The sequence below is a fragment of the Barbus barbus genome, assembly GCF_936440315.1.
Source record: "Barbus barbus genome assembly, chromosome: 49".
Classification (NCBI taxonomy): Eukaryota; Metazoa; Chordata; class Actinopteri; order Cypriniformes; family Cyprinidae; genus Barbus; species Barbus barbus.
This window is the reverse complement of record NC_136727.1, coordinates 10,565,349-10,591,168: the sequence shown is the minus strand read 5'-3', so window position 1 is coordinate 10,591,168 and position 25,820 is coordinate 10,565,349. Positions and strand designations below refer to the sequence as shown.

General features: G+C 34.7%; 3 protein-coding genes across 6 annotated transcripts; 1 reads left to right on the top strand and 2 right to left on the bottom strand.

Moving 5' to 3' along the window:
- Positions 1–13,164, bottom strand: LOC306867393 (myocyte-specific enhancer factor 2B-like). 2 transcript variants are annotated; one of them, XM_079413013.1, is made up of 9 exons: positions 12,998–13,164; positions 8,261–8,342; positions 7,137–7,340; positions 5,684–5,806; positions 5,423–5,603; positions 2,973–3,136; positions 2,229–2,325; positions 1,929–2,031; positions 1–1,715 (listed from the first exon to the last, which is right to left on the bottom strand). In XM_079413013.1, exons 2-9 carry the CDS (start codon positions 8,312–8,314, stop codon positions 1,472–1,474), a joined length of 1,170 nt encoding a protein of 389 aa, XP_079269139.1. In that variant the 5' UTR covers positions 8,315–8,342; positions 12,998–13,164; the 3' UTR covers positions 1–1,471. The 2 variants fall into 2 exon arrangements, with proteins under 2 accessions (XP_079269139.1, XP_079269140.1); XM_079413014.1 differs by having other exon boundaries at positions 7–1,715; positions 2,991–3,136.
- A 4,194-nt stretch (positions 13,165–17,358) lies between these two features.
- LOC306867488 (transmembrane protein 221-like) lies at positions 17,359–22,244 on the top strand. The gene is made up of 3 exons (XM_079413161.1): positions 17,359–17,856; positions 18,420–18,505; positions 19,527–22,244. Exons 1-3 carry the CDS (start codon positions 17,567–17,569, stop codon positions 20,018–20,020), a joined length of 870 nt encoding a protein of 289 aa, XP_079269287.1. The 5' UTR covers positions 17,359–17,566; the 3' UTR covers positions 20,021–22,244.
- Positions 17,843–25,308, bottom strand: LOC306867489 (BLOC-1-related complex subunit 8-like). Of its 3 annotated transcripts, XM_079413162.1 has the most exons (6): positions 25,185–25,308; positions 24,913–25,025; positions 22,721–22,785; positions 22,519–22,626; positions 22,241–22,326; positions 17,843–19,433 (listed from the first exon to the last, which is right to left on the bottom strand). In XM_079413162.1, exons 1-5 carry the CDS (start codon positions 25,219–25,221, stop codon positions 22,263–22,265), a joined length of 387 nt encoding a protein of 128 aa, XP_079269288.1. In that variant the 5' UTR covers positions 25,222–25,308; the 3' UTR covers positions 17,843–19,433; positions 22,241–22,262. The 3 variants fall into 3 exon arrangements, with proteins under 3 accessions (XP_079269288.1, XP_079269289.1, XP_079269290.1); XM_079413163.1 differs by lacking the exon at positions 22,241–22,326 and having other exon boundaries at positions 18,077–19,433; positions 25,185–25,296; XM_079413164.1 differs by lacking the exon at positions 25,185–25,308 and having other exon boundaries at positions 18,542–19,433; positions 24,913–25,101.
- Between the last annotated feature and the right edge of the window lie 512 nt (positions 25,309–25,820).

Genomic DNA, 25,820 nt, shown 5'->3' with positions numbered 1-25,820 from the left:
GTACAAATACAATTATTTATTCATTATAAAATAAAGGTTAGGCTACAACATGTCATGTCAACAAGAAGCATTCAGATGCATGATATGTTTATGTGCCGTCCTCTTGTGGCCATTATAACAAACTTCAACTGACAATACTTCAGGAAGGTACATGGCATGCATCAAAAACACAAACTGATAACGCAAGCAAAAGTGAAAAACATAAGCAAAACAAATCAAATATTACATAATATATAGGTAATGCCAGAAATAATGCAAATTAATTTGACGTATTATCAAGACAACATTGTTTTCTTTTTTTTCCTCCTCATAAAAAACCCTTTGGTTTGAAAGTAGAAAAGCAGTCTGTCCTGAGTGAAGATCTTTTACATGAAAATCATTTATGACTCTACAGTAATTTACACTATGTGAGGGAAAACAGGAATCATATTTATAAACAGGGTCAGCACTGATGTGAATGCTGCTCTGGTGAAGTGATAGTAATAATAAAAAAATGTACTGGTTCTGATTAAAACTGATTCATTAAAAACAAGATTTATGTTTATGTGTATTTAAACTTGAAGAATTTCATATTAGAGGAATATAATGCATGTTTCTTTTTGAAAAATGAAGATACCACCTCCCAATTCAAAAAATTAAAAACATTAACAAAAAAATGTAGAAGTTTAGCATTACATCACTTACTCACCAATGGATCCTCTGCAGTGAATGGGTGCCGTCAGAATGAGAGTCCAAACAGCTGATAAAAACATCACAATAATCCACAAGACTCCAGTCCATGAATTAATGTCTTGTGAAGTGAAAAGCTGCATGTTTCTAAACAAATCCAACAAGTTTTTAATTTCAAACCATTGCTTCTGGCTAAAATACCAGTTCCTCTAACCACAATATTGCTTTCTCCACTGTTGCCTCGTCTCAGGAGACAAATATGCACAGATAAAGCAACGTTTACAAGTGAAAACAGTCCAAAACAGTACTGAAGAAATCAGTGGATTTTGATGAAAGTGGACAACAGTGGATGGACTTTTTCAATGGAGGAAGCATTATTATGGACTCATATTTTTTTTTAAAGTCATTATTTATTTTTTAATGAAACAAGCTGCTTTTACTTCAAAAGATGTTAATTGATAAACTCAAGTCGTGTGGACTACTTGTGGATTATTGTGATGTTTTATCAGCTGTTTGGACTCTCATTCTGACGGCACCCATTCACTGCAGAGCATCCATTGGTGAGTAAGTGATGTAATGCTAAACTTCTCCAAATCTGTTCTGATGAAGAAAAAAACTCATCTACATCTTGCATGGTTTGAGGGTGAGTATATGTTCAACAAATTTACATTTCTGGGTGAACTATTCCTAAAAGAAAAGGTTGTGGCAATTATCTTATCCATCCATTACTGACGTCAGGCTGCTTCAGAGGCTGGTGGCTTTTCCCCTCTCCAGGTTCTCTGTTTGGGCCATGCTGGCCAGATTAACCGCTCTTCTGTATCTCGTCCCTCTCCATAGCTGTGTATTCCTCTGACGGAGGGCAGCTGGTGGCTTTGGGCTCTTCCATTGGTGAGTGCTGCAGCATGTGATGGCTGGGGGGCGTGGCTGAGAGCATGTGGTCAGGAGAGGTGCGCTCTGATTTGATGCTCAGGTTGAGGGAGGGGTGTGGTGGCGAGGAAGGGGAGGAGCACTGGGAAGGGTACGAACAGTTTCCTCCTGATGCCATCCTGTGGACAGTGACATGAACATGATGTGCAGACACTTGAGTGTCAGAAATAGTTATAAATAATTATAAATAAAAATAAAATAATAAAATACAATACATAAAACTAAATTAATTTTTTTTTAAATAAATAAATTTAACACAATATAATAAATAGTCTGTTTCCATATGCTGATGTATTATATAATCTATAATTAATATGTATGGTAATACATACCCAGAGCTGATCATGGACTGGTGGGTGTTCTGATGAGAGAAAGGTTGCCAGGTATTCATAGAATTGCGCTGAAAACCCACGGTGTAACCGGGGTGGCTGTATTCTAAAACAGAAGCTGACTGTTAGTGCTTTCTTTTAAACAGAGAATATATGAATAAATGTTAATTTTGCACATTGATGTTTTGTTGTTAATAAGAATAATTAGTAAAACGTGTAACATGCACTAGGTTGCATGACAGTATTTTTGTTCCTGAATTATACTTTTGCAGAAAGTGCTCTGAATAAGGATTGCACCCCCACCTGAGGCCCCGTAGTTGCCCAGACTGTGTCCCAGTAAGCCTGTCTTCCCCATCGCCATCATGTGGCCCCCAGCATGCATACTCTGATAGAGTGCTCTCTAGATGGGAACCAAAGGAAAAGAAAATATAAATAATGACAAAATTATCAATATAATAAATATCAATATCATAATGTTATATTTACTTTAATGAATAATATAATATAGACACGTAAATAGAAATATCTATTATATTATATTATATTTTAGTGATTTATAAAATGTATATGACAAATATTAATAATATAAATATTATAAAATGTAATATTATGACATGACTATATTTAGAAATCTCATAAAAATCATATATTTTCATAAATACAACAATTTATAAAATTGATAAGCAAAAAAAAATTAATATTATAAATTAATATTATATTATAGTATGTACTTTAAAGAATGATAATATACAATGAATGACAAAAATTTATATTATAATCTGATATAATGAAATGTCTATATTTATAAATGTCATAAACTTTATATAATTTATTTTAATCAATAATTACAGTTAAATGTACATGAGCAACTGCTCTCTTACGCATTTTATAGTGACTGTCAATGATTTATTTATAAAACATTGATATAAGTGTAACCAGGAAATAAAGGTAAAGTTGCCTCTTCCTCTGTATTGTACTAAAGTTAAGTACAGTGACGTAAAGTTCTGTATAGTGACAAAAGAGTCATTTCAGTGTACGAGTGAGTACTTTTGTAGACTCTCTCACAGCATTGGCCAAATTACTGCGGGTTCCACACAGTCCGCTGTGAGCGTCGATGCGCCGTCCATCACTGGCCATATTCAGAGGGGGCGGAGTCTTCATCTCCAAGGACCTGCTCAGGTTGCCATGAGAGAACATCGAGTAGCCCAGACCTTCATAGTCATATGGGAAGTGAAAAACAAGATGTGGTTAAAGTAATTTTTTCAGTTTCTCTCTCCCACTCTCTCTGTTGTTCACTGAAAGGAGAAGTTTTCCTTCTCAGATGGCGTTTATTCACTATCTAGCTTGACACCTGGAAACACATTTTGCTGATAAATGTGAAATTGTCATGATGTGACTGCTCTGAATGTCTTGATAAGGCTACTTTCAAAGAACGCATTTCATTTGTCATTTATACACGCAATTAAATCATATTTTCAAACATTCTGCATAATTTAACACAATTACAGGTTGGTCGGAAATGAAAAAAAGCTTCTCAAGTGACATTTTCCTTGATTTCCTTGACAGTATTGACTGCTAGACTGATAGACAGTCATTAATAATAATAATAATAATTTAACTAAAAAACTTAAATTGTTTATTTCACGCTTTATCTAAACTATCATAAAATATATTTTTTTTATCAATAACTAATATATATATATATATATATATATATATATATATAAGTAAATATTTATTTATATAAATAATAAATCATTTATAAATAGCTAAAAAATAAATAGCATCTCATATTTCATCACAACTCATATTTTAAGTCAAGTTTTCAAATACACTTTTGAAAATTTTTTATATATTGTCACAGCTGACAGACAGTAATTTTCACTCAAAAAATATTGAAATGAATTGTTTACTCTTCATCTAGATTATCATAGTTTTTAAAATAAAATGTTTCTTCGCGGAATTTCATTTTTGTCTGAATAAATAAATGTTTAAATGTATGTAAGTAAGTAAGTAAGTTAATAAATAAATAAATACACTGCATTTAAATAATGGTAAAAAAAAAAAACTTGACCTTTAAGCAAGAAAAATTAATTACATTAATGTAAAATGTTAAAAATCAAGCCCTGGGATATAAAACTGCCAATAATAGTAGAAACATCCTCACACATCACCTGGACGTCTACCTCTGCATCAAACTATTTCATTCCTTTCCAAGAGCACCCTCGCAATTAGTAGCTGCATGCTGATGCAATGACACTTCAGCTAGCTTTTATAGTGCTGGATTCTGACTACAGGTCGCTTTGAGCAGAACATTCCCATGCAGCACTGCTAATAGTAATATGGAGATGAAAAGGCACAGCATCAAAGTCCAGCAGGTGTGACATTCTGCTCAGAAACCACAGCTCTGTCTTCAGCTGCTGTTTCGTATGTGTGCATGTGTGCATGGTTGAGAGGGTGGGCTGTTTCACATATGAGAACTTCCTGTGCGCAAGTACTAAAATACTCCACTCGGGGAGTGTTCCCCACTGCCTTTCTGTGTAACCCCATTTGATAATGACTATTATCAGTATGATACGGTAAACAGTTTTAGTGGTTGGTCTCCACAAAACACTTGAAATATGAAATAATATACAGAAATATGGTTTAAGCGGTACATATACAGTAGTTTATGTAGTTAAAGCTACATGTTACGTTTTTGTTTTTCGCAATTAATAAAATTGCAAGTACATCATAAAGTACATGTTTTTCTCTTACCCTAAACCACTATATATAGTAGGTCTATTATAATTATTAATATTTATAGATATCAGGGTGAAATTAATGCCGTATTTTCATAATTAGTCCGTGTATGTTTCCATCATATCAGTAAATAAAGGCAAAAAGATCGATTGCTATATGGAAGGTGGATAGGGCCAAAAGTCTTTTAACAGAACCTGCAAAATTTGACCGCACGGTTTGTCCGTGTTAATGTGACAACACGCACAACAGCCAATGAAATTGCTGTATTTGAGACTATATTTGCATATGTGGCATGATGGTATGTTAGCATATATGCATACAAACATCAGACATCGTGTTTATTCATGGAGGTTGCCATAATCGCACGTTAAGAAAATCACACGTTATATTTGTTCTTGAGGGATAATGCATTGGTATATTGTGTGATGTCAGTCTTATGATTTGTTTTAGTTGTTTAGTTCAACATTCTTTTTCAGGTAGAAAAGTCTTCATTTATATTGTTACTTTAAAATAATTGACTCTAGTACAGTAGATATCAGTAAAGCAATGGCGCAATAAACTAAAGGAAGGATTCATATGTGAGTAAATCTAAAGGTAAATCTGTATAACACGGCCAGAATGTGTGCGCACTGAGAGACATGTTCAAATTTATCATCTTAACACAATAAAAATGTCTTTACACATACTGTCTTGTCTTTACACATACTGTCACATACTGTAAATGTCTTGGCCATTTTAAACAACATGGACCTTACCTGCATGTGGTCCCATGAGAGCCGGATGGGAGTTGGAGCTGACAGAACCAGTTGAGCCTGGTCTGGTACACAAAGCTTTGTAGGACGGAGTCCGATGGGAACCTAGGTTTGAATTGGAGGAGTTGCTGTAGCCGTTTTCGGGACTTGCACCCATTACTTCTGAAGGCAGGAGCGAAGGAGCCTGTGAGTGGATTTAAAACATTACTTTAGACATTCATGTCAGATAAAGACACGCATTTGGTTCATTTCGATTCTACTAACATAGTAGCGTTGGCGAGCGATGGAGAGGTCCATGCCGTCATGGAATTTCTCCGTTCCCATCGTCACACTGTCTTCTTGATCGAGCTCTGAATTATCCAGCCCCAGGCCTTTCCTTCTCAATGTCTGGAGCACTCAGAGAGAAAGAGGATGGAAGACAGGAGAAAAGACAGAATGGTAAGAATTTGGGAAAATTGGATCAGGACATAACATCGACTGAATTCTAACCTCCATATGAGCACCACAGCTCAATATGATATGATACTCAGTTCTCTAATGAAACAAACTATTTCTAATGATATATATATATATATATATATATATATATATATATAGAGAGAGAGAGAGAGAGAGAGAGAGAGAGAAAGAAGTCTCTTATGCTCACCAAGGGTTGAATTTATTTGATCAAAATACAGTAAAAACAGGAATATTGTGAGATATTTTTACAATTTTGAATAAGTGTTTTCCATTTTAATATATTTTAAGATGTAACTTATTTATGTGATGCAAAGCTGAATTTTCAGAATCATTACTCCAGTCTTCAGTGTCCCATGATCCTTCAGAAATGATGCTTTTATTATTATTATTATTATCATCATCAATGTTGAAAACAGGGTCCCACTTTATATTAGGTGGCCTTAACTACTATGTACTTACATTTAAATTAATCATTTGATACAATGCACTTGTTGTGTCCATACATGTTTTTACATTGTACTTATATTTTTTAAATACCTGCATGTAATTACATCTGTAACTAAATTATGTAATTACATGTATAATTACACTGTTGAACCATCCCACCTTAACCCACCCTTAAACCTACCCATACCACCAAACCTGTCCCTAACCTTACCTGTATCCCACCTCAATAGCAGCAGAAGTGTTTTACAATACAATATTAACACAATATTACCTATTTTTTTGATGCAGGTACATAGTAGTTAAGGCCACCTAACATAAAGTGTAACCGAAAACAGTAATGCTGCTTAATATGTTTGTGCAAAATGTGCTAATTTTTTTTTCAGAACTCTTTGATGAATAGAAAGTTCAAAAGAACAGCATTTCCTTTGAAATAGAAAACTTTGTGACCTTTTAAATATCTTTACTGTCACTTTTGATCAATTTAAATAATCATTTGCTGAATAAAACAATTTCATTCAAATAAAATAATTTATAAATATTATAATTATTAAATAAAAACATAATGCAAAATAAAGCATTTTACCAGTACTTTTAAATATACAGGGCAAAACATCTCCAGATTCATTTGCAATTACAAACTAGTTGTGGGACTTTGTTGGGTTATGTTACAATTATATCAAGCACAGTAAATCCGTAACGGTAGCTCATCTGATTTGGTAACATACTAATAAGTGTTCATTATTAGTATGTTACCAAATCAGATGAGTAACCGTTACGGTTTTACTTCAGAAGGACGAGATTTGGCATGTACCTCCAGTATGTCAGTGTTTGTGCGGCTCTCGTGAGGTTCGCTGTATTCGGTGTACTTTAACAGCACTTTGTCCATATCGGTGCTGGCGTACTGGAAAAGACGGTTGGTGCTGTTGAAGATTATGAGAGCGATCTCGCAGTCGCACAACACGCTCAGCTCGTAGGCCTTTTTCATCAGACCAAATTTGCGCTTGGTAAATGTCACCTTGAAGAAGAGAACAAACCACAGGACTATTGTTACAGAAACTTATGATAGACGCCACAATGGTTTGACTTCTCACGCTGTGTATCGTTTTGGAGTCTTTTTTTGGACATACATTTTCTTCGCCACATAGCAAAGCCCTTGTTTCACACCTCAAGGTCTTTTGCCCTGGATTAAAATATCACATTCTGATGTAGAGCAAAAGTCTACTATTGATTTTTGTGCGAGAATGCCGAAGGTGTGAAAACATAATTTAGTCCCTGATGGTCTGGAAAATAAGAAAGCCCCATTTGTTTTGTCAGATATATGAACAATAAAGGTATATAGATTAATATACAACCTGAAATCAAAATCAATCGAAACGTCCTGGGTTTTATTATGCAAAACTGATTAGTGCAGCTGAAAAAAGTTGTTTTCATTATGTTTTATATATATAAAAAAAATCTGTCACACTTTATTTTAAGGTCAAATTCTTGCTATTAATAAACCATTAACTATGAATTTTGCCTCAATAAACTCTTAATTTGCTGCTTATTAATTGTAGGAAGTTGTTAAGTTGGGAACAGTTGGGAACAGAATGCACAGAATATGTGCTTTATTGGCTAAATACTAAAAAACAGACAATATATTAATAATAGGCATGCTAATAAGCAACTAGTTAATAGTGAGAACTGGTCTCTATACTAAAGTGTTACCAAACCTCTTGATCAAAATTAAATATTGTTTCTGTGTGGGTGAAAAAAAAAAGAATCCATTGATGATAATAATCCACCAATCAAATCCTAACTGTTCAAATCAAGCTCGCCTTACATTATTTACTAAATATTCAGTTTTGCACAAAAAAAAGTCTATATTATAGAAACAAAATATGTTCGGATGTCATTTCATGTATTTTAACAGCATGAAATAAAACAAGTACAAACCTGTCGATTGCGCTGGTCAAGAATCCGAGAGATCTGTATTTTCTTCCGCCCCATGATGCTTTGTGCTCAGAGCGGGTTTTTCCTAAATCAGCAGAAGGTAAGAAGGAAAAATTTATTTAGTAGTAGAATTTGTGCCATTTTTATATATTTACACTTTTTACAGCATAATATAAAATAATAAAAAAAACTTTATAAATAACAAATAACACTTAATATATAATATAATAATATACATATTATATATTACAATATAATGAAATAGCTAAAGTGAAGTGACATTCAGCCAAGTATGGTGACCCATACTCGGAATTCGTGCTCTGCATTTAACCCATCCAACGTGCACACACACAGCAGTGAACACACACACACCGTGAACACACACCCGGAGCAGTGGGCAGCCATTTATGCTGCGGCGCCCGGGGAGCAGTTGGGGGTTCGGTGCCTTGCTCAAGGGCACCTCAGTCGTGGTATTGAGGGTGGAGAGAGCGCTGGACATTCACTCCCCCCACCTACAATTCCTGCCGGCCGGAGACTCAAACCCGCAACCTTTGGATTACAAGTCCGACTCTCTAACCATTAGGCCACGACTTTCCCACAGCTATTGTATGTCTATGTGCAACAGATCACAATTCATTGGCACTCATATTGCTGCAGTAACATCATTAGATCTATTGCTTTTGTCAATATAGTGGGAACTGCTCACGTGTGGTGTGTTCAGCCAATACCAACTACCAACCCAACTTCCCAACCACGAATTACAGCCGTTTGTGTACTTATACCCTCCAGAGGGTCAGCTGGGAGTAAAGTTAGCCCGGGTGCACAGGCTAACACCCCCGCAGTCTGGGTTATCCCAACACAAACATGAGCATTTCCACAGGGCACAGGTTAAAAATATGTCATCTCCATTTAAGTAAAGTTAGCATTAGCGTTACAACCGCACTTAGAATAATAGTGCGTTTCGATGGAGGGAAATTTCCTGTCCACCCCCTGTTCTCCCATGAGCGAAACGGACACCAACAGTTGATTTTAGGGGCTTGAGGGGGGTGTGTGTAAAGTTTCCTGATTGAGGGACATCAGTCATTGGAAACTGAAAGGTTTTAACCAGATGGAGAACATAAGTGATGTATTTCACGGATCTAGAAGGAGCCTAGTCAAATGCTAGTGGCTAAAGCTAACACTTCATTTTATTTTGGCCTAAAATAACATTAAAATTCTCCACTCAGCACATCTGCTTTGCTATTTTCATGCACGTTTGATTGTGAAGTCACACTAGAATGACTATTTTTAAGCTAAATTGCTAGTAGCTAGCATTTTAAGTTACGTAACTCAAGGTAAGTTACGGCAGAATCTGCTAAGCTGTTCGCTGCATTCAACAGCAAAAAACCTTCAGTAGGAAATATCTTCATGTTTCTAAACAAGAACGACGCTTATCTGATGTTGATAATAACCAATTCATTGCAAAAACTGCAAAAATCAAGACCTCTGGTATGTACGCTAAGCTTATAGCTTCATTTGACTAACAATTTTCAAATAGGCCTATAAATCAGTGAAATAAAATCATATATTTGGCTTTGCTAATGTATTAGATATCAATCCCATCTTTCAGACCTACTCCTTCCACATGAAAAAACACTATAGTAATTTATAGTAAATACTGTTTACTGTATACTGTTTTTGAACCATACTATAGTAAAGTGTATTATACTGTATGTATTATAGCATTTACAACACTTTGTTAATGAATGCTACAGCATACTGTAGTATTAACTAGTGAACTGATAAACTGTAATAAATACTGTAGTATACTTTAGTTTTTACTACTGTAAACTGTAGTGTATTGTAGTATAATATACCCTATAGTTGTAAAAAACTTAGTACAGTATTGGGCAAAGTAATTTGTTTATATTACTATAGTTGTTATATTACAGCAACTATAGAATTACCACAACAAATTAATTCAAGTACTTTACTATAGTATGGTTTAAAACCACTCTAGTATTTATTATAAATTACTACAGTGTTTTTTCATGAGCATAGTGGCTAACCGCTAATGTAAAAGCCCCAGGACTTCAGCTATGCTTTTTTCTCTAATATTAGGCATATGTAACCTCTATTTTTAAAATCTCAAAGCCAGTGGTTTATGGAGAGAGTGATGCTGTTCCCACGATCCATGAGTGCTCATTGCCCTCACACCCTCCCCTTGGCACACAGATGGACAAGTGGAGGAATCCTTGTTTTGTGCCATTATAACCATATAAAGAGAATACCAGTATGATATTCTCCATACACATACACACACACACACACCTAAAAGGCTTTGACAGGTGGCCTGCATCACTGTTGGGCAGTTGGTCATGAGATATAAATGTAATGCGAGGAAGTGAGAAGCATTTGTGACAAGATCACTATCACCATGTTGGGCTAAGTTTAAAGTTCCTCAAATTTGTGAATTCTTTTGCTCGCAAACCAATGCGACTATAAGCATCATTACAATGTTTTGTTGTTGTTTGAGCTTTAAGTCAGGTTTTTTTGTTTCGGCGAATTAGTGGCAAATTTGTATGATCTTATTTGTAACACGCCAATGGTGGCTTGATTAGAACTAGCAAGCGAATGAAAGGTCTAGTTTTTCCACAGATATACTCTTATGGCAATTTAAAGCTAGTTTAAGTTCTGGCAAATTGCCTGCAAATTTTTACGTTTTCCCTCATCTGCTTACGCCCGTATATTTTCCTATTAATCAAATCATAAAAAATCCACCACCACCTCTATCCAATATATATATATATATATATATATATATATATAAAAATAAATAAATATTTATATATATAAACACAAGTGACGCCAGTTATTTACTCAAATCATATGATCATATGAATACTTATAAATTCTGAATGCAAGTTCCAAGACTGAATGTTATATATGCACATTATTTTTAATATATACAGAATATATACACACTTGTGTGTGTGTATATTAACAACGGCAATCTTTACTGAAAATCTAGTACTTGGGTTTCAGCAATGCTACATTTACGCCAAAAGAAATTATTTAGACAAACAAGAAAACAATTTTATTTTACAAATTCACATAGCTTGCACACAATTAAATAGTAATTAAATGTTCAAAAACGAAAGATGAAGTATATAATAATGCAACTATTGCACCTCTGGATCCTGTCTGCCCTCGGTGTACATTCAGCTTCCTGTGAGATTCTCCCAGAGGCCAGACAGTGGAAAAGAATACACACAAACAGTGGCAATGGTACACTGACGGGCTCCCGCAGAGCAGCACTCGCTCTGGGGATGGAGGGGACTAATTGCTAGGTCCCTCACGGGGCCAAAACCATCAGAGCTCCAACAACAAACACCTTTGTCGAGACTAGTCGAAGCTGTTTGGTCAGGGGAATGAAAATAAATGAGCTCTAGAACGCAAGAGCAAATAATAATTTGCTAATGGCTGTCCAAACTGTTTCAAAACCATATGCAACTGGCACCTGTAGAGTACAGACAGTTCAGCTGTTGGTGGCTGAAGCTAATGGTTGGTATGTGCGTGTATCGGTGGGATGAGAAACCTGTACGAGCCAAAAATAGCAAGTAAGATTTGTATTTGCATACCAAATGACAAGAGCAAACGGTCTAAGAAGCTCAAGAAGCAAAAGAAAGACTACATATGCTTTCGAAATGATTATGGCACAACATTAACGTTTGTTTATGGTGCAGTAAATGCACATCAGGTAGGGAAATGTGGATATATGAACTGGACACATAGTTTCTGTATTTTGCAAAATGCAACATGGTCCCTGGGGTATAAATTTACATCCTGTAAGAACGTCTGTTAGATTGCAGAAATGTGTTTTGTGGTGTGTTTCACCCTTTGACCTTTGTAAACTGCTTAAGTGGCAAAGCATGCAACTGCAAAGCTGGGTTTGATTGTCAAGGAGTGCGTATATTGCAAAAAAGTACATTTAGAATGCAATATTTGCACATTTGGACAATAAATTAATAAAGAATTTGCAAACTCAATAAATATAATTGGGCACCCCTGGTATAATCATTTTGAAATAAAACGGAAACTGTAAATCTGCACTAAACCTGTAAATCTGCTGAGAAAAAGCGTTAACAACACTTTGTGATAAATAAAGGGTTATGCATTCGTTTCTCATGTTCTCAAGGTAACACATTGATGGTGGCTTGATTAAAACTAATGAGCGAACAAAAGGCCTAATTTTCAGATTTTTAACTGTATATATATATATATATATAGAACTATTATATTATTTTGCAATATTTTTATATATTTTTTAAATATTATTTTTCTATTTTATATATAATTATTATTAAGTAAAAAGATCATTAAATTTTATATATTATTTATATTTATAAACTGCTAAATAATTCATAATCTTACTACTATTATTAAAAAATTAGAATTAATACAATATTAATATTAATATGTATGTATGTATATATACACACACACACACACACACACACACACACTTATATATATATATATATATATATAAATGTGTGTGTGTGTATATATGTATGTATGTATAAAACCCAAAACCTTTAAACTAGCAGCCCAAATTAACCATCAAGTGGTCACATCTTATATGACGTTAATATTCATTTACTTAGGCTATGTTACGGCTACACTGATCATGTGCCATTTAATATAACAATATAGCTGGGGGGGGGGCGTTTTACACTATTAAAAAACGATAGATCTTACCTGGTTTTGACAACTAACCAGTCGGCTGAGTCGTTAAGAAGAGTGTCACCAGTCTGCAAAAGAAGATGAATCAGCGGAATGGAGGACTTGCTTGAGTTCACATCACCTGATGATCGTCGAGCTTCTTTTGACAACAGCGCATCTCCAGCTGTTCATACTGTAGCAGCTCAGAGAAAACCACGCCCCCTCGGCGTTCCCATTGGCTGAAAACGACGCCAATCACCTCCAGCTGTTCCCACAGAAGCGGCATCAGGCAGAACATGCCACGCCCTTGATGCGTTCCCATTGGCTGAGAGAGACGCCAATCATCTGCGCCTGTTCACACCATCAGCAACAGCCGCCTTCTTTACAGCTTGGCACCCGCCTCTGTCGAGGCTGCAAAAGACGCCATTACTTTTATGTGTCATTCACTTAATAGAAATCTCAGATACTTTAAATACAATTAAATATTTAGCGTAAGGGTTATAGTTTAATGATGTAGTTAAAGTGAACAGCGAAAAGAGGAAGATTAAGAACACTGTCGTTATGTTAAGCACATTAAACACTCTAAAAACGTGATGAAGCTATTAAATCAGTTTGATTCACCTATTAAAATTAATAACACAATAGAGACATGCCAATATTACACTACACTGAAAAAGCCTTTATATTATGAGTTAAAAATAAATGAATGAATTAGCCTAATTAGGCTAATATATAAAAAATAATACATTTATAATTTTGTTTAATTACAATGTAACATGTGTTATGTGCTGGCAGCAGTTTTAGCCTTTAAGATCCAAAGCTAAATTTTCTGAGCAAAACTTTATAATACTGTTCATTAAAAAAATATTAGATAGAAAAGCAGAAATCAATTCATAGAAAAGTTATGAAACTTCTATATAAATTTTATTCACTAAAGTATACAGACCCCTAATTTTTGCACTGTCAAATTTGCTTCATATTTTAAGGGGAAAATTATCAATAAATGATGAATATATATATATATATATATATATTAAATAAATTAAAATATCTATGCATCAAATTTTAAATACATATATTTAACTTTTTCCTATTCACTATCATTATTATTATTATTTTTTTACAACAGGGTAACCACCTCAAAATATGTATTCAAATCACTATAAAAATAATAACATATTCACAATTTCATACAGGACACAGAACTTCATTCAGAGGTCATTTTTATCAAGTTTCCATTCTTGTAATTTATCTTAGCAGGCTCTTATGAACCCACAGACTACTTCCTATAAAAAGAGACAATGAGATGCACAAGAGAAATCTACTTCACATGCTATAAAGAGGTTACCAATATCTCTCACTCATGAACACAATGGCTTTAGTTCTCCTCTGAGAGTTTAATCTGCATGTCATCTGATGCAAGAAACAGCAACCTCATGTCATGCTCCCGAAAGTCCCTCAGCATCCCTCCTGCAGGAAGCTCCCTCCAGTCTGGAAGGAACAAATATAAACATTGATTTTAAGGCAAGACACCAAGGGTCAAAATTTGAGGGACTTTCAACTAGCAGATATCACCCTAGTTGATTAATCACAGTACATTAAGACATATATTTGTATTACAAGTTTTCAGAAATGTTACATTTAAATGAGGCATATGAGGAATTTTGTAATTAAATATGCACTTGCATACATTACCAGAAGAAAAAAAACTATAAAGCCAAGTTCAAAATTGTCATTTTATTTTGTTGACATATTAAAGGTAAAACACTGTCAAAAGACAGAAAACAAAAACAAAAAACATTTGACATATATCCTTATTTTAAAGAATATTATATAAATCGGTGGAACTGAAGTGGAGATTTCTGGCTTGAAAAAAAAAAGAGGAAATGTCACTAAAATGTATTGTAACTCTAATCCACGGATGCAAATAGACCAATTTTGCCTGTGTCTTGCCTAAAAAAGGCATATTGAATATTCATTATAATTTATGGAGAAAATAAAGATTTCATTTAGGGTTGGAGCATTTTTAAATTAAATTAAATTAAAGGCTATTATGTTTCTTTTTTCTTATTTTATGTCAATTAATATAATTAAATGTAACCAAACTCAAACGTCTAATAGGATTTCTGATCCAGAAATACAATAGGTGAGAAAGTTAAATAGTCATAAAGAATCATAATCATTTTAAGACTGTCATATCACTATATTAATTTCTCAGTTCTTCAAAGCCTCATTATAAAGTAAAGAATACGTTTTTCTTTGTAGAACATTGTACTAAAGTGTACACTCTAAAGGTTCAAATTCTAAAAATTCTTTATTGGCATTAATGGTTTCATTAAGAACATTTAACATCCACGGAACCTTTTCATTACACAAAATGTTCTCTATAGTCAAAAAAGATTCTTTAGATTATTAAAAAGTTCTTCATACTAAGAAAAATATTGTTATTTTAAGAACTGCTCACTGAAAGGTTCTTTGAGGAACCCAGAATGGTTCTTCCCTTTTGGAACCGTTATTTTTAAGAGTGTAAAACCTTTTTAAGTTAACTGGAACCTTCATGTAAAGTCAAATTTATAGCAGTTTATATAATACTAACTACTCGACATAACTGCATCTCATATCGAATAAATGAAAGTCTGGAAAGTATCAAGTGTCAACCTATTTTCCCTGAAACTTCTCACTTCTGCTTTTGACAACATCAGCGGCCTGAAGTTTTGAACATGTGGTGAGTCGCTCGGATTCAGAAATAGCCTCTCTGGTCAGCGTTCATGTTTAGGTGATTCTTCAGGCAATGTTTTTTTTAGTGTCTGGCTTATCGCGTTCAGCACAGCGGCAGACCCATCAGCCCATTCTGAGAAAAAAAAACACCTGCAGGTTCAGGGTTAAGGTAACAAGCAACGTTTCACCTTTAGCTAAATAAACTTAAATATAAATATTCCTGATAAAGACCTACCGTAGGCTTGATGCTCTTTATGTCTTCAGCCCTGTTTCTTCACCTGTCACATACAAAAAGAAGAGTGAAGATGATAGTTTTTCCCTTTTTCATCAGGACATTGCTTGTATAGAATGTTGTAATTTATAATCAAGCACTAGTTCTTAGAAACCAGAACATGTGATTGGATGTGGGCTATTTTTTCAAAAAGCTTTCATTGCCTTAAGAGTTCTCCAGAGTGCAATGCTGGTCTCTAAGGCAACGAAGCAAAGCTTTATCAGTTTTAAAAGGCAGCAACTACTACCTCTGTTTGCACCACTTTCAAAACACACAAAAAAGTCAATGCAGTCGCAGGGTCTCTAACCTTACTGCTCTCAAGCCATGGTCCATTCTTCCAAAACTATGAATCGTTCTGGTTGTGTATAGTTCAATTTTTGTGCAAAAAAATCATAATATACATATTTTTGTGAATGACGCTATAAATATGCACTGTTTTTATGATCTTGTCATGCAAGTAGGCACATTTCACTAAAACCAAATTTTTTTTTAGCATTCTAGCAAGCTCATTCCTTAAGTTATTAGTTAAAGAATAGGAAACAGCATGAAGTTACTGCTTTAGACACATAAAAATAGAATGTCCTTGCATGATGTTGTTTTTAATGTTTAGTTTTTTTATTATTGGCCTATAGCTACAACATAATTTTAAAAAGTCTTCCTGATTTTATTTGGGAATATTCCTATATATTATAAAATATTCCTTTACTATTCTTATATCCCTTCTTCTTCTAGTTTGTGTTAGTCTGGACAATGTTTGAAACTTCTTTTTTTTTTTTTGCTAGCACTTATCAGATTATTGCCTCCTAAACAAGTCGTTTAGCACATGTACATCACAGAGACGTCTGTATTTACATCTTCAAGACGTATTGTTTAGAGTGCTTGCTCATCTGTAATAGCCTACATCTATAGGACATTTCCTATCAAATAGACTGTTATTAGATGTTTTTAAGATAATTTAGAATATATGTAAAACTGACTTCTTACAGACGTATGTGTCGATGTTTGTACACACAGACAGCAGATGCTTTCCAGATCAAGCGATCTTTAACAGACATCTTGCAGATGTATGAGTGCTAAAAGCGACTGCTAAATAAATAGGCTCAATGTAGCCTATAACTTTTAAAATATAAAATATACATAATAAGAAGACTAAATTTGGTTATGCTTGAGGCACCCGCAGAATGTTTTATGAAAAATGTATTACTTAAATTAGTGCACTGCACCTGTTGCATGCACTGAACAACAAAACATGGACAGGCATGTGCATTCCTTTGGAAAGAAGTTCTCAAGAGCCAAATAAGTACAGGACGAGTAAGCTGCTGCATTGCTTAGGCGAATAAATCCAAATAAAAACTCCATTGTTGCATGAGAAAAAGTTTTTAATCTGGGGATTTAAAGTGGATCACATGCTCTGACTGAACAACAGCGGCACGAGAGCACGCGCATTCCACAGCAGCCTCTCAAGCATCGTTTGTTTTCCTGGTCAAGAAACCCGCAAACAGAAAACATAGTGGAGAGATATCGAGGAAAAGTGGAAGCACGTCGTTTTTTGATGGACTATTGCGGATTTGGCGGTTTGTTTACATAGTAAATCAGGCATTTATTCACTGTCGGACATGACGCATTCCTACAGTCAGCGTTCTCTCGTGGTCCTCGCGTTTTTAGGGACTTTGTCCGCAATAATGTCCGTATTGTCCGTCATTTTGATCTTCCAGCTCCAAACGCAACAGGCTGTTATAAAGGATTCATCTACTTTAGCGTCGAGTGAGATCACAGCTGTGCTAATGCCCGTTTCCACGGTCCTTTCAGCCTTGTCTCTGACACTCAACTTTAGCACAGTTGTTGTGTGTTTGCTTCACAGCTATTTCGCTACTGAAATATGCCGAGGAGAACCAGATACACAAAGGTAATGGAGAAACTTGCTTATGTAGACACTTTATCATAGAATTAGATTCAGAATCTCAAACCAAATTTGAAAGAATTCAAAACATTCCCCAAGAAGAGCTTGTTAAGTGATAAAACAGTTGTAAAACCCTTAATACAAAAATCATTTGGACAGTTTTTGGTTGTTGAACATTAGTGGAACATATTCATAGTAAATGTGATGAATCACACCTGTGAGAACTTGAGGAGAATTTCTTTATTCAACAACTAAAAATAACCTTGAAAGACATTGAGGAACAAAAAAATGAGAAAAATGCTATATAGCTCAAATATCCAAATATTTTTGGGGGCCACACTGTATATCGAAGGTAAATGACATTTAATGGACTTCTGAATTTAATATTGCCCTCCAGAACAATATAACCCAGGTTTGAACATTTTAAAATCACTTCTAATTTAAAGAACAGCATGACTTGTTGCCTATTCTAGCAGGTCTTTGAAATCAGTCTATTTGTTTTGCAAACTGAGGCCCTGCTACTCTTCCATACAAAAAGAAATGATCTCAGTTTTTGGTTATATCTTAAGGGCCGACTGGTTTCTATTGGATAGCAGAGTTGTTCGGCATGTGACCATTGGACTGTTTTGCCTTGGAGTTTCAGTTTACTTAGCTGGTAAGTGCTACACAAAAACCATATGGAAGTCATGTCATGAATTATAATTAAAAACTTTAATTATTAAGTTCAGTATATACACATTTACAGAAGTTACATTGACCTTATTACAACAAATTAATGTGCAAAATGTGAACAAATTGTAACCAAAACACCTAAAGCAGCTTATAAATGTATGTCTATATCAAAAGATTTACTTTATTTTTAGTAAGGAAGCCCATTTCTGCCTCAGAATAAAGAAAAAGTGGCAGTCATGACTTTATATCTTGCAAGTGTGACTTTTAATTTGTATCTCATAATGTTAATTTATTTCACAATGCAATATTAAATCTTGCAACGCCGATATTTTCCTTGCAGTTGCAACTTTATATATTCTGTTTGTGACTCTATATGTTTCAGTGAGACATTAAACTTAGCAATTACAATTATTTTTTCTTGGAGTTGCAACTTTTTTTGCTAATTGAGACATAACATTTCATAATTGTGTATTTAAATTTTATAATGTAACATCATCACTTCAATATTACATTAAATCTTGCAAATGCAATATTTTCTTTGCAGTTGCAACTTTATATTTCCCAACTGTGAATTTAACTTTTTCAATTTGACTTTAAACCTTGCAAATTGTGACTATATAATGTTTCATTAAGTCTTGCAATTGCAGTATATTCTTTGAGTTGCAACTCCCAATTTTGACTTTTTATCTCACTATATGTATTTATTTCTTATTTTAAACTCAGAATTTTTATTTTGTAACTTGGATTTGACAATGGGCTTCCATATTTTAGAGTAGCAATCATCATTAATATGAAGTGGCAGAACCAAGTGAATATGGTATACGGTTTTATCCAGATCTTCATCAGTTTATATCCCAGAGCTGTGCTTTTCTCCTCCATCCTTTAGCATGCCAGAATCCAAAGCTCTTTTCCTGTTGAAAACAACAATATATTAATTTATATTCATCATTCAGATGACACAGCATGAAGTGATTTGACAAATACTTATTTTTTTCCCCTCACAGCCATGTCTATTTACATGTTATTGGTGTTTGAAGTTGAGACGGGCATAGCCAGCGTGTGCGTGCTTTCTTCCGGTGTTCTCGTCCTGCTACTTATTGTTATTCACTCCCTAATACGGTCCGCACATACAGCCAAACACTTCCGCAATGAACATGCCCACACTATGTACCACAGCAACCATGAAAACATCGCTGGAATTCGTACGCTGAACCTAAGTATTGCGGAAAAGCCACAGAGGCAGCACAGCTTAGCCAACCTGCACAGCCACTTCATCAACCCCGCTCACATTGATCCTAAATCGCAGTACTCAGCATCTAATGGTCCTCACGGCGATAAGGACGGGTACAGTGGCAGTGGGAGCGGACGGAGGCACCGGACACTTTCGACAGAGTCCGGCCTGTTTCAAGCACAGGCCAAACCTTGGAATGGGGTCAACAGAGAGATGAGAGCTGTACTTGCTCGAAAAGCCACGATCAAGGATTCAACTTTAGTATGAATGGTATCACATCCAGTTCAGTGTTAAACTTCACCAAAAAATGAAAATTCTGTCATTAATTACTCACCCTCAGGTTGTTCCAAACCTGGAAGACCTCCCTTCATCTTTGGGACAGAGATTAAGATATTTTTGATGAAATCTGAGAGCTCTCTGATCCTCCATAGACAGCAACGCAACTGCAATGTTCCCAGGTCCAGAAACGTAGCAAGGAGATCGGTAAAATAGTCAATATGACATCAGTGGCGCAACCGTAATTTTACGGAGCTAAGAATTTTTTTTTTTGTGCAAAGAAAACAAGAACAACGTAATTTATTCAACAATTCTTGTCCCCGAGTTACTGTCTTCTACCATTTTGGAGAATATCACAGAACGTTATCAACGTAATCAGCACTGTTTACGTTCAGTAGTCCACGCGCGCATGCTGAACGTAAACAACGCTCATTACGTTGATTACGTTCTGGGGAACTCTACAAAATGCCAGAAGACGCAGAATAAATTGCAGAATAAATTATTATTTTCTTTGCACGCAAAAAGTATTCTCATAGCGTCGTAAAATTACGGTTAAACCCCTGATGTCACATGGACTATTTTACCGATCTCCTTAATACGTTTATGTGCCTTGACTGTGGTATAGGGATGTAACGATTACCGGTTTGACGATAAATCATGATAAAATTCCCCACGGTTAGTATTACCGTTTCATATTTTAATTTATCACTAAAACCGTATTCGATTACCGCGATCTGAACAACTCAGGATAAATAAATACTGTCCAGCATAAAGCAGAGTGTAACAGTGTCACGTGCGCACAGCGTGCAGAGTAGTTTCATTCTGAGTGAAAACAGGGCGGAAAAGCTGGGAGGTTTTAAAAGAGTGCTGAGGGAATTATACAAATGAATATATCAGTGAATTAATTATATGAATGTACCTCTGAAGGATCTGACTGTCTTCAGAAAAGATTCAATGGCATTTTGTTTTCATCTCAGCTCCCTGTAATACCTAAAGGAAGTGTTCTTAAACACAATGCTGCTTTGTTCGAGGAGTTCACGGGAATCAGCTGTAATTCATCTTTTCCATATAAAGCGCCACCTGCTGTCAGAGAGTGGATTTACAGACACTTTTACATTCAGCCTGCGTGCAGTTTCTGTTTTTAAGTATAAAACTTGGTGAAATGATTTATGTATCGGTACTTTTTGAGCATCTCCAGCACATTTTAACAATACCGTGATAATACTGATAACCATGATAATTTTGGTCACTATAATCGTGATGAGAAATTTTCCTACCGTTACATCCCTACTGTGGTAGTTTCCTTGCTGTCATTGGGAGGGTTAGAAAGCTCTCGGATTTCATCAAAAATATCTTAATTTGTGTTCCGAATATGAACAAAGTTCTTCCGGGTTTGGAACGACATGAGGGTGAGTAATTAATGACAATTTTAACCTTTTAAGATGGGCATTATAGACATTACATTACGTGGCTTTATATAATAGGCCTCATTTAATATATGCGCATAGACATTGCGGCCAAAATTTTGAAATAATTACAATTTTTTTTAATGTTTTTGAAAGAAGTCTCTTAAGCTCTGTAAGCCTGCATTTATTTGATGAAAACATTTACATGGTAAAAACATTAATATTGTGAAATATTATTGCAGTTTAAATAATTGTTTTTTTATGAGACACTGAGGGTAATGATAATGATACTGAAAATTCAGCTTTGCATCACAGGAAGATGAATAAAATATATTAAAATAGAAAATACTTACTTTAAATTGTAATAATATTTCACAATAGTACTGCTTTTTCGTCAAATTATTGCAGCCTAAATTATTTATGTGACGTTTAAAGCGAAATGTGTAAAAATCGATGTATTTTTGTACACCTAAAATCAACTGACAGGTGTTAGATCACTAATTGTTAAAATGTGAAATTACTACTGAAATACTTGAGAATTTGTGTAGCTGAAGGATAGTGAATTGTTCTCTTTTTTACTAGAAAGACATATTTTGGAACAGAACAATAGAACTATAAAAGTTAATAAAAAATGCATAATTGAATAACTCATGGGAGAAGCTGATCTGAATAGGCATTTAAGATTTCTGTCATAATAAATACTATGAATAGTTTTTTTTAAATGAAATTTTGTACATAAACTATCAAATTACCACTAACACTGTATGCGTGATGCAGAAAGAAACAAAAATGAAGTAAAACTAACCTTGGAGAAAGATTTCCATGAGTCAAGATGGTGTGACTGAAGTGTGTGTGGGTGTATCGTTTGGATTAATTGCAGGGTTCACAGCACTGAAGTAACATGTATGTTTAAAAACAGAAAAAGCGAGCAAATTAAAAGTGAAGCAAACAAGCAAAGAAAAACTACAGGAAGCCAATGTCACATTTACATTTAACAGTGAAGTGATATATAAAACTAAAAATAAATAAATAAATAAGAACATAAATGCATGTGATTGCATTAAAATGGATAGTGACTACAACCTTCGACCCTGCGAGCCGCTGATATGTTCCTTCAGTGAAATGGCTTGCCGGAGCAGACCGTCTATGTTCTTGAAATAGAGACTACTATTCGTCATGCTTTTAACTGCACTGAAAGACACAGACACACACACAAAAAACAGACATGAAGTACATTAAATAAAGCACTACATAATATAAATAATTTATGTAATGCATTTCTTACCTGCATGCATATTCAACAGTGTAGATTGCTCCTTGACTTTGTTCCTCCCAACTCTGCATGTCTGTCTACAAATTCACAATTCATCATGGCACTTCAGTCAACTTGCTAATATATTAACAATAAATATATATTTTTGTTTATAATGCACTTTTCTCATACCCAAAGCACTACAAAAATACAAATATAAAAGAAAATACAATAAATAACAATGATAAAGCAAAATAAATGCATATCTGCATATCAGTCTACAAATTCATAATTACAACACTTGGGTCAACTTGATAATAAAATGATGATGATAATGAATATTTTATTTATAATGCCGGTTTCCCATATCCAAAGTACTACAAAAATACAAATAAAAGACAATACAACTAAATAAATACACAACACCTGCATGTCTGTCTACAATAAATCAGTACAACACTTAAGTCAGCTTGGTAATGTAATAATGATAATACAATTTATATATAATGTGCTTTATCATACCCAAAGCACTACAAAAAAATGAAAACATAAGACTATAATTAGTGCTGTCAAATGATTAATCGTATCCAATATAAAAGATTTTGTTTACATAATACATGTGTGTACTGTGTATATTTATTATGTATATATAAATACACACACATGCATGTACATTTAAGAAAAATGTTACGTTTATATATGAAATATATTTATACATGATATAATTTATGACTATAAATATACACATGTAAATATTTTCAAAATACATGCTGTATGTGTGTCTTTATATATGCATAATAAATATACACAGTACACACATACATACACTCACCTAAAGGATTATTAGGAACACCATACTAATACTGTGTTTGACCCCCTTTCGCCTTCAGAACTGCCTTAATTCTACGTGGCATTGATTCAACAAGGTGCTGAAAGCATTCTTTAGAAATGTTGGCCCATATTGATAGGATAGCATCTTGCAGTTGATGGAGATTTGTGGGATGCACATCCAGGGCACGAAGCTCCCGTTCCACCACATCCCAAAGATGCTCTATTGGGTTGAGATCTGGTGACTGTGGGGGCCATTTTAGTAAAGTGAACTCATTGTCATGTTCAAAAACCAATTTGAAATGATTCGAGCTTTGTGACATGGTGCATTATCCTGCTGGAAGTAGCCATCAGAGGATGGGTACATGGTGGTCATAAAGGGATGGACATGGTCAGAAACAATGCTCAGGTAGGCCGTGGCATTTAAACGATGCCCAATTGGCACTAAGGGGCCTAAAGTGTGCCAAGAAAACATCCCCCACACCATTACACCACCACCACCAGCCTGCACAGTGGTAACAAGGCATGATGGATCCATGTTCTCATTCTGTTTACGCCAAATTCTGACTCTACCATCTGAATGTCTCAACAGAAATCAAGACTCATCAGACCAGGCAACATTTTCCCAGTCTTCAACACAGGACTGCCGCATACTGGATGTTTTTCCCTTTTCACACCATTCTTTGTAAACCCTAGAAATGGTTGTGCGTGAAAATCCCAGTAACTGAGCAGATTGTGAAATACTCAGACCGGCCCGTCTGGCACAAACAACCATGCCACGCTCAAAATTGCTTAAATCACCTTTCTTTCCCATTCTGACATTCAGTTTGGAGTTCAGGAGATTGTCTTGACCAGGACCACACCCCTAAATGCATTGAAGCAACTGCCATGTGATTGGTTGATTAGATAATTGCATTAATGAGAAATTGAGCAGGTGTTCCTAATAATCCTTTAGGTGAGTGTGTATATCACGTAAACAAAAACTTTTTATCGTTTGACAGCACTAACAATAATATATAATACTTAACACAATAAATAACAACAATAAAACATGACAAAACATAGAACAGAAAATAACAAACACCCTATTAAAAAGGTTAAGTTAAACTAATAAGTGTAGACTGTTTTGAAAAGATTAGGTTTTTAACAGTTGCTTGTAACAGGAAATAATAAATCAGTAATATACTACACGGTATGACATTGTTTTCCAGCAAAAAATAGTATTTATTTTATAATTTACTATTTAAAGTGAGATTCTACTATGGCAGGTTATATATTAATCATTCAGGCAAATATTAAAAAAAAAAATAACCAAATTGAAGTGTTTAGGCAAATGTGCTGTCTGTATTACTGAAATATAGGCTAGGCAACAAATGAAACACATTAAAATAAGGTACCTTGTGTTGCACGAGCTCTGGTAGGGATTTCCTGACGTGCTCCTGTAACCTATAAAGCGCTATCGACGGTTCATTGGCCAAAACATACATACTCTCTGTGAATTTATCAGTCACTGCAGCAGAAATAAACAAAACATGTCATCAGTATCTCTTCATTTCAAATTATATCTAATCTCAAATCAGACTAATACATTCAGTATTGTAAAGATCATGTAAACACAAGTACACCGAGTCGTTATTGATTATAAAACAAGAATCTGTCCATGGTATACCCCTTTTTACTTTCAACTGCATTTCTTGATCCTCCATTTTTATGAAATATTAACATATGCCCTTCTGTATTATCAAAGCGCAGCTATTTCCCTACAAGTGTGCTCCCAAAACATCATCCGGAGTAACATCAGGCCAATAACTAGTTCCTAGCCACTAGTTCTGGAGATTATGATTCATCGAATCATTTGAATCGGTTCACCAATAAGAATTAACTGGATCGTTCATCTGCAGATGTTTACGCAGGTATTTGACAGCGTCATTGAAAAAAGCCTCTAAAAAAGTCTTATTAAAATTGTAAACAACTTGTTTTTTTAAAAAGTCTACTAAGTATATAAGCTCTGAAGAATTATACGTTTTCTCCAGAAAAGACAACAAATAAGATATTTTTTCACCCATGTATTTCACTATCTAGGAAGCTGATGTTCATGAGGCTGTTGTGAACTATTGAAAAAGACAACAAACATTAATAGCATAAATAATTAAAGGTAGACAGACAGACAGACGAAGGGGGCGTATTGATCAGTAGATCCAACCAATCAAATACTCCTTCCCAGCTCGCACTCAAATGCTATTGGCTCCGTCTGTAGTCAATCTTCGAAGCAGTCACGCGCCTCAAGGAATCAGTACATGAAAGT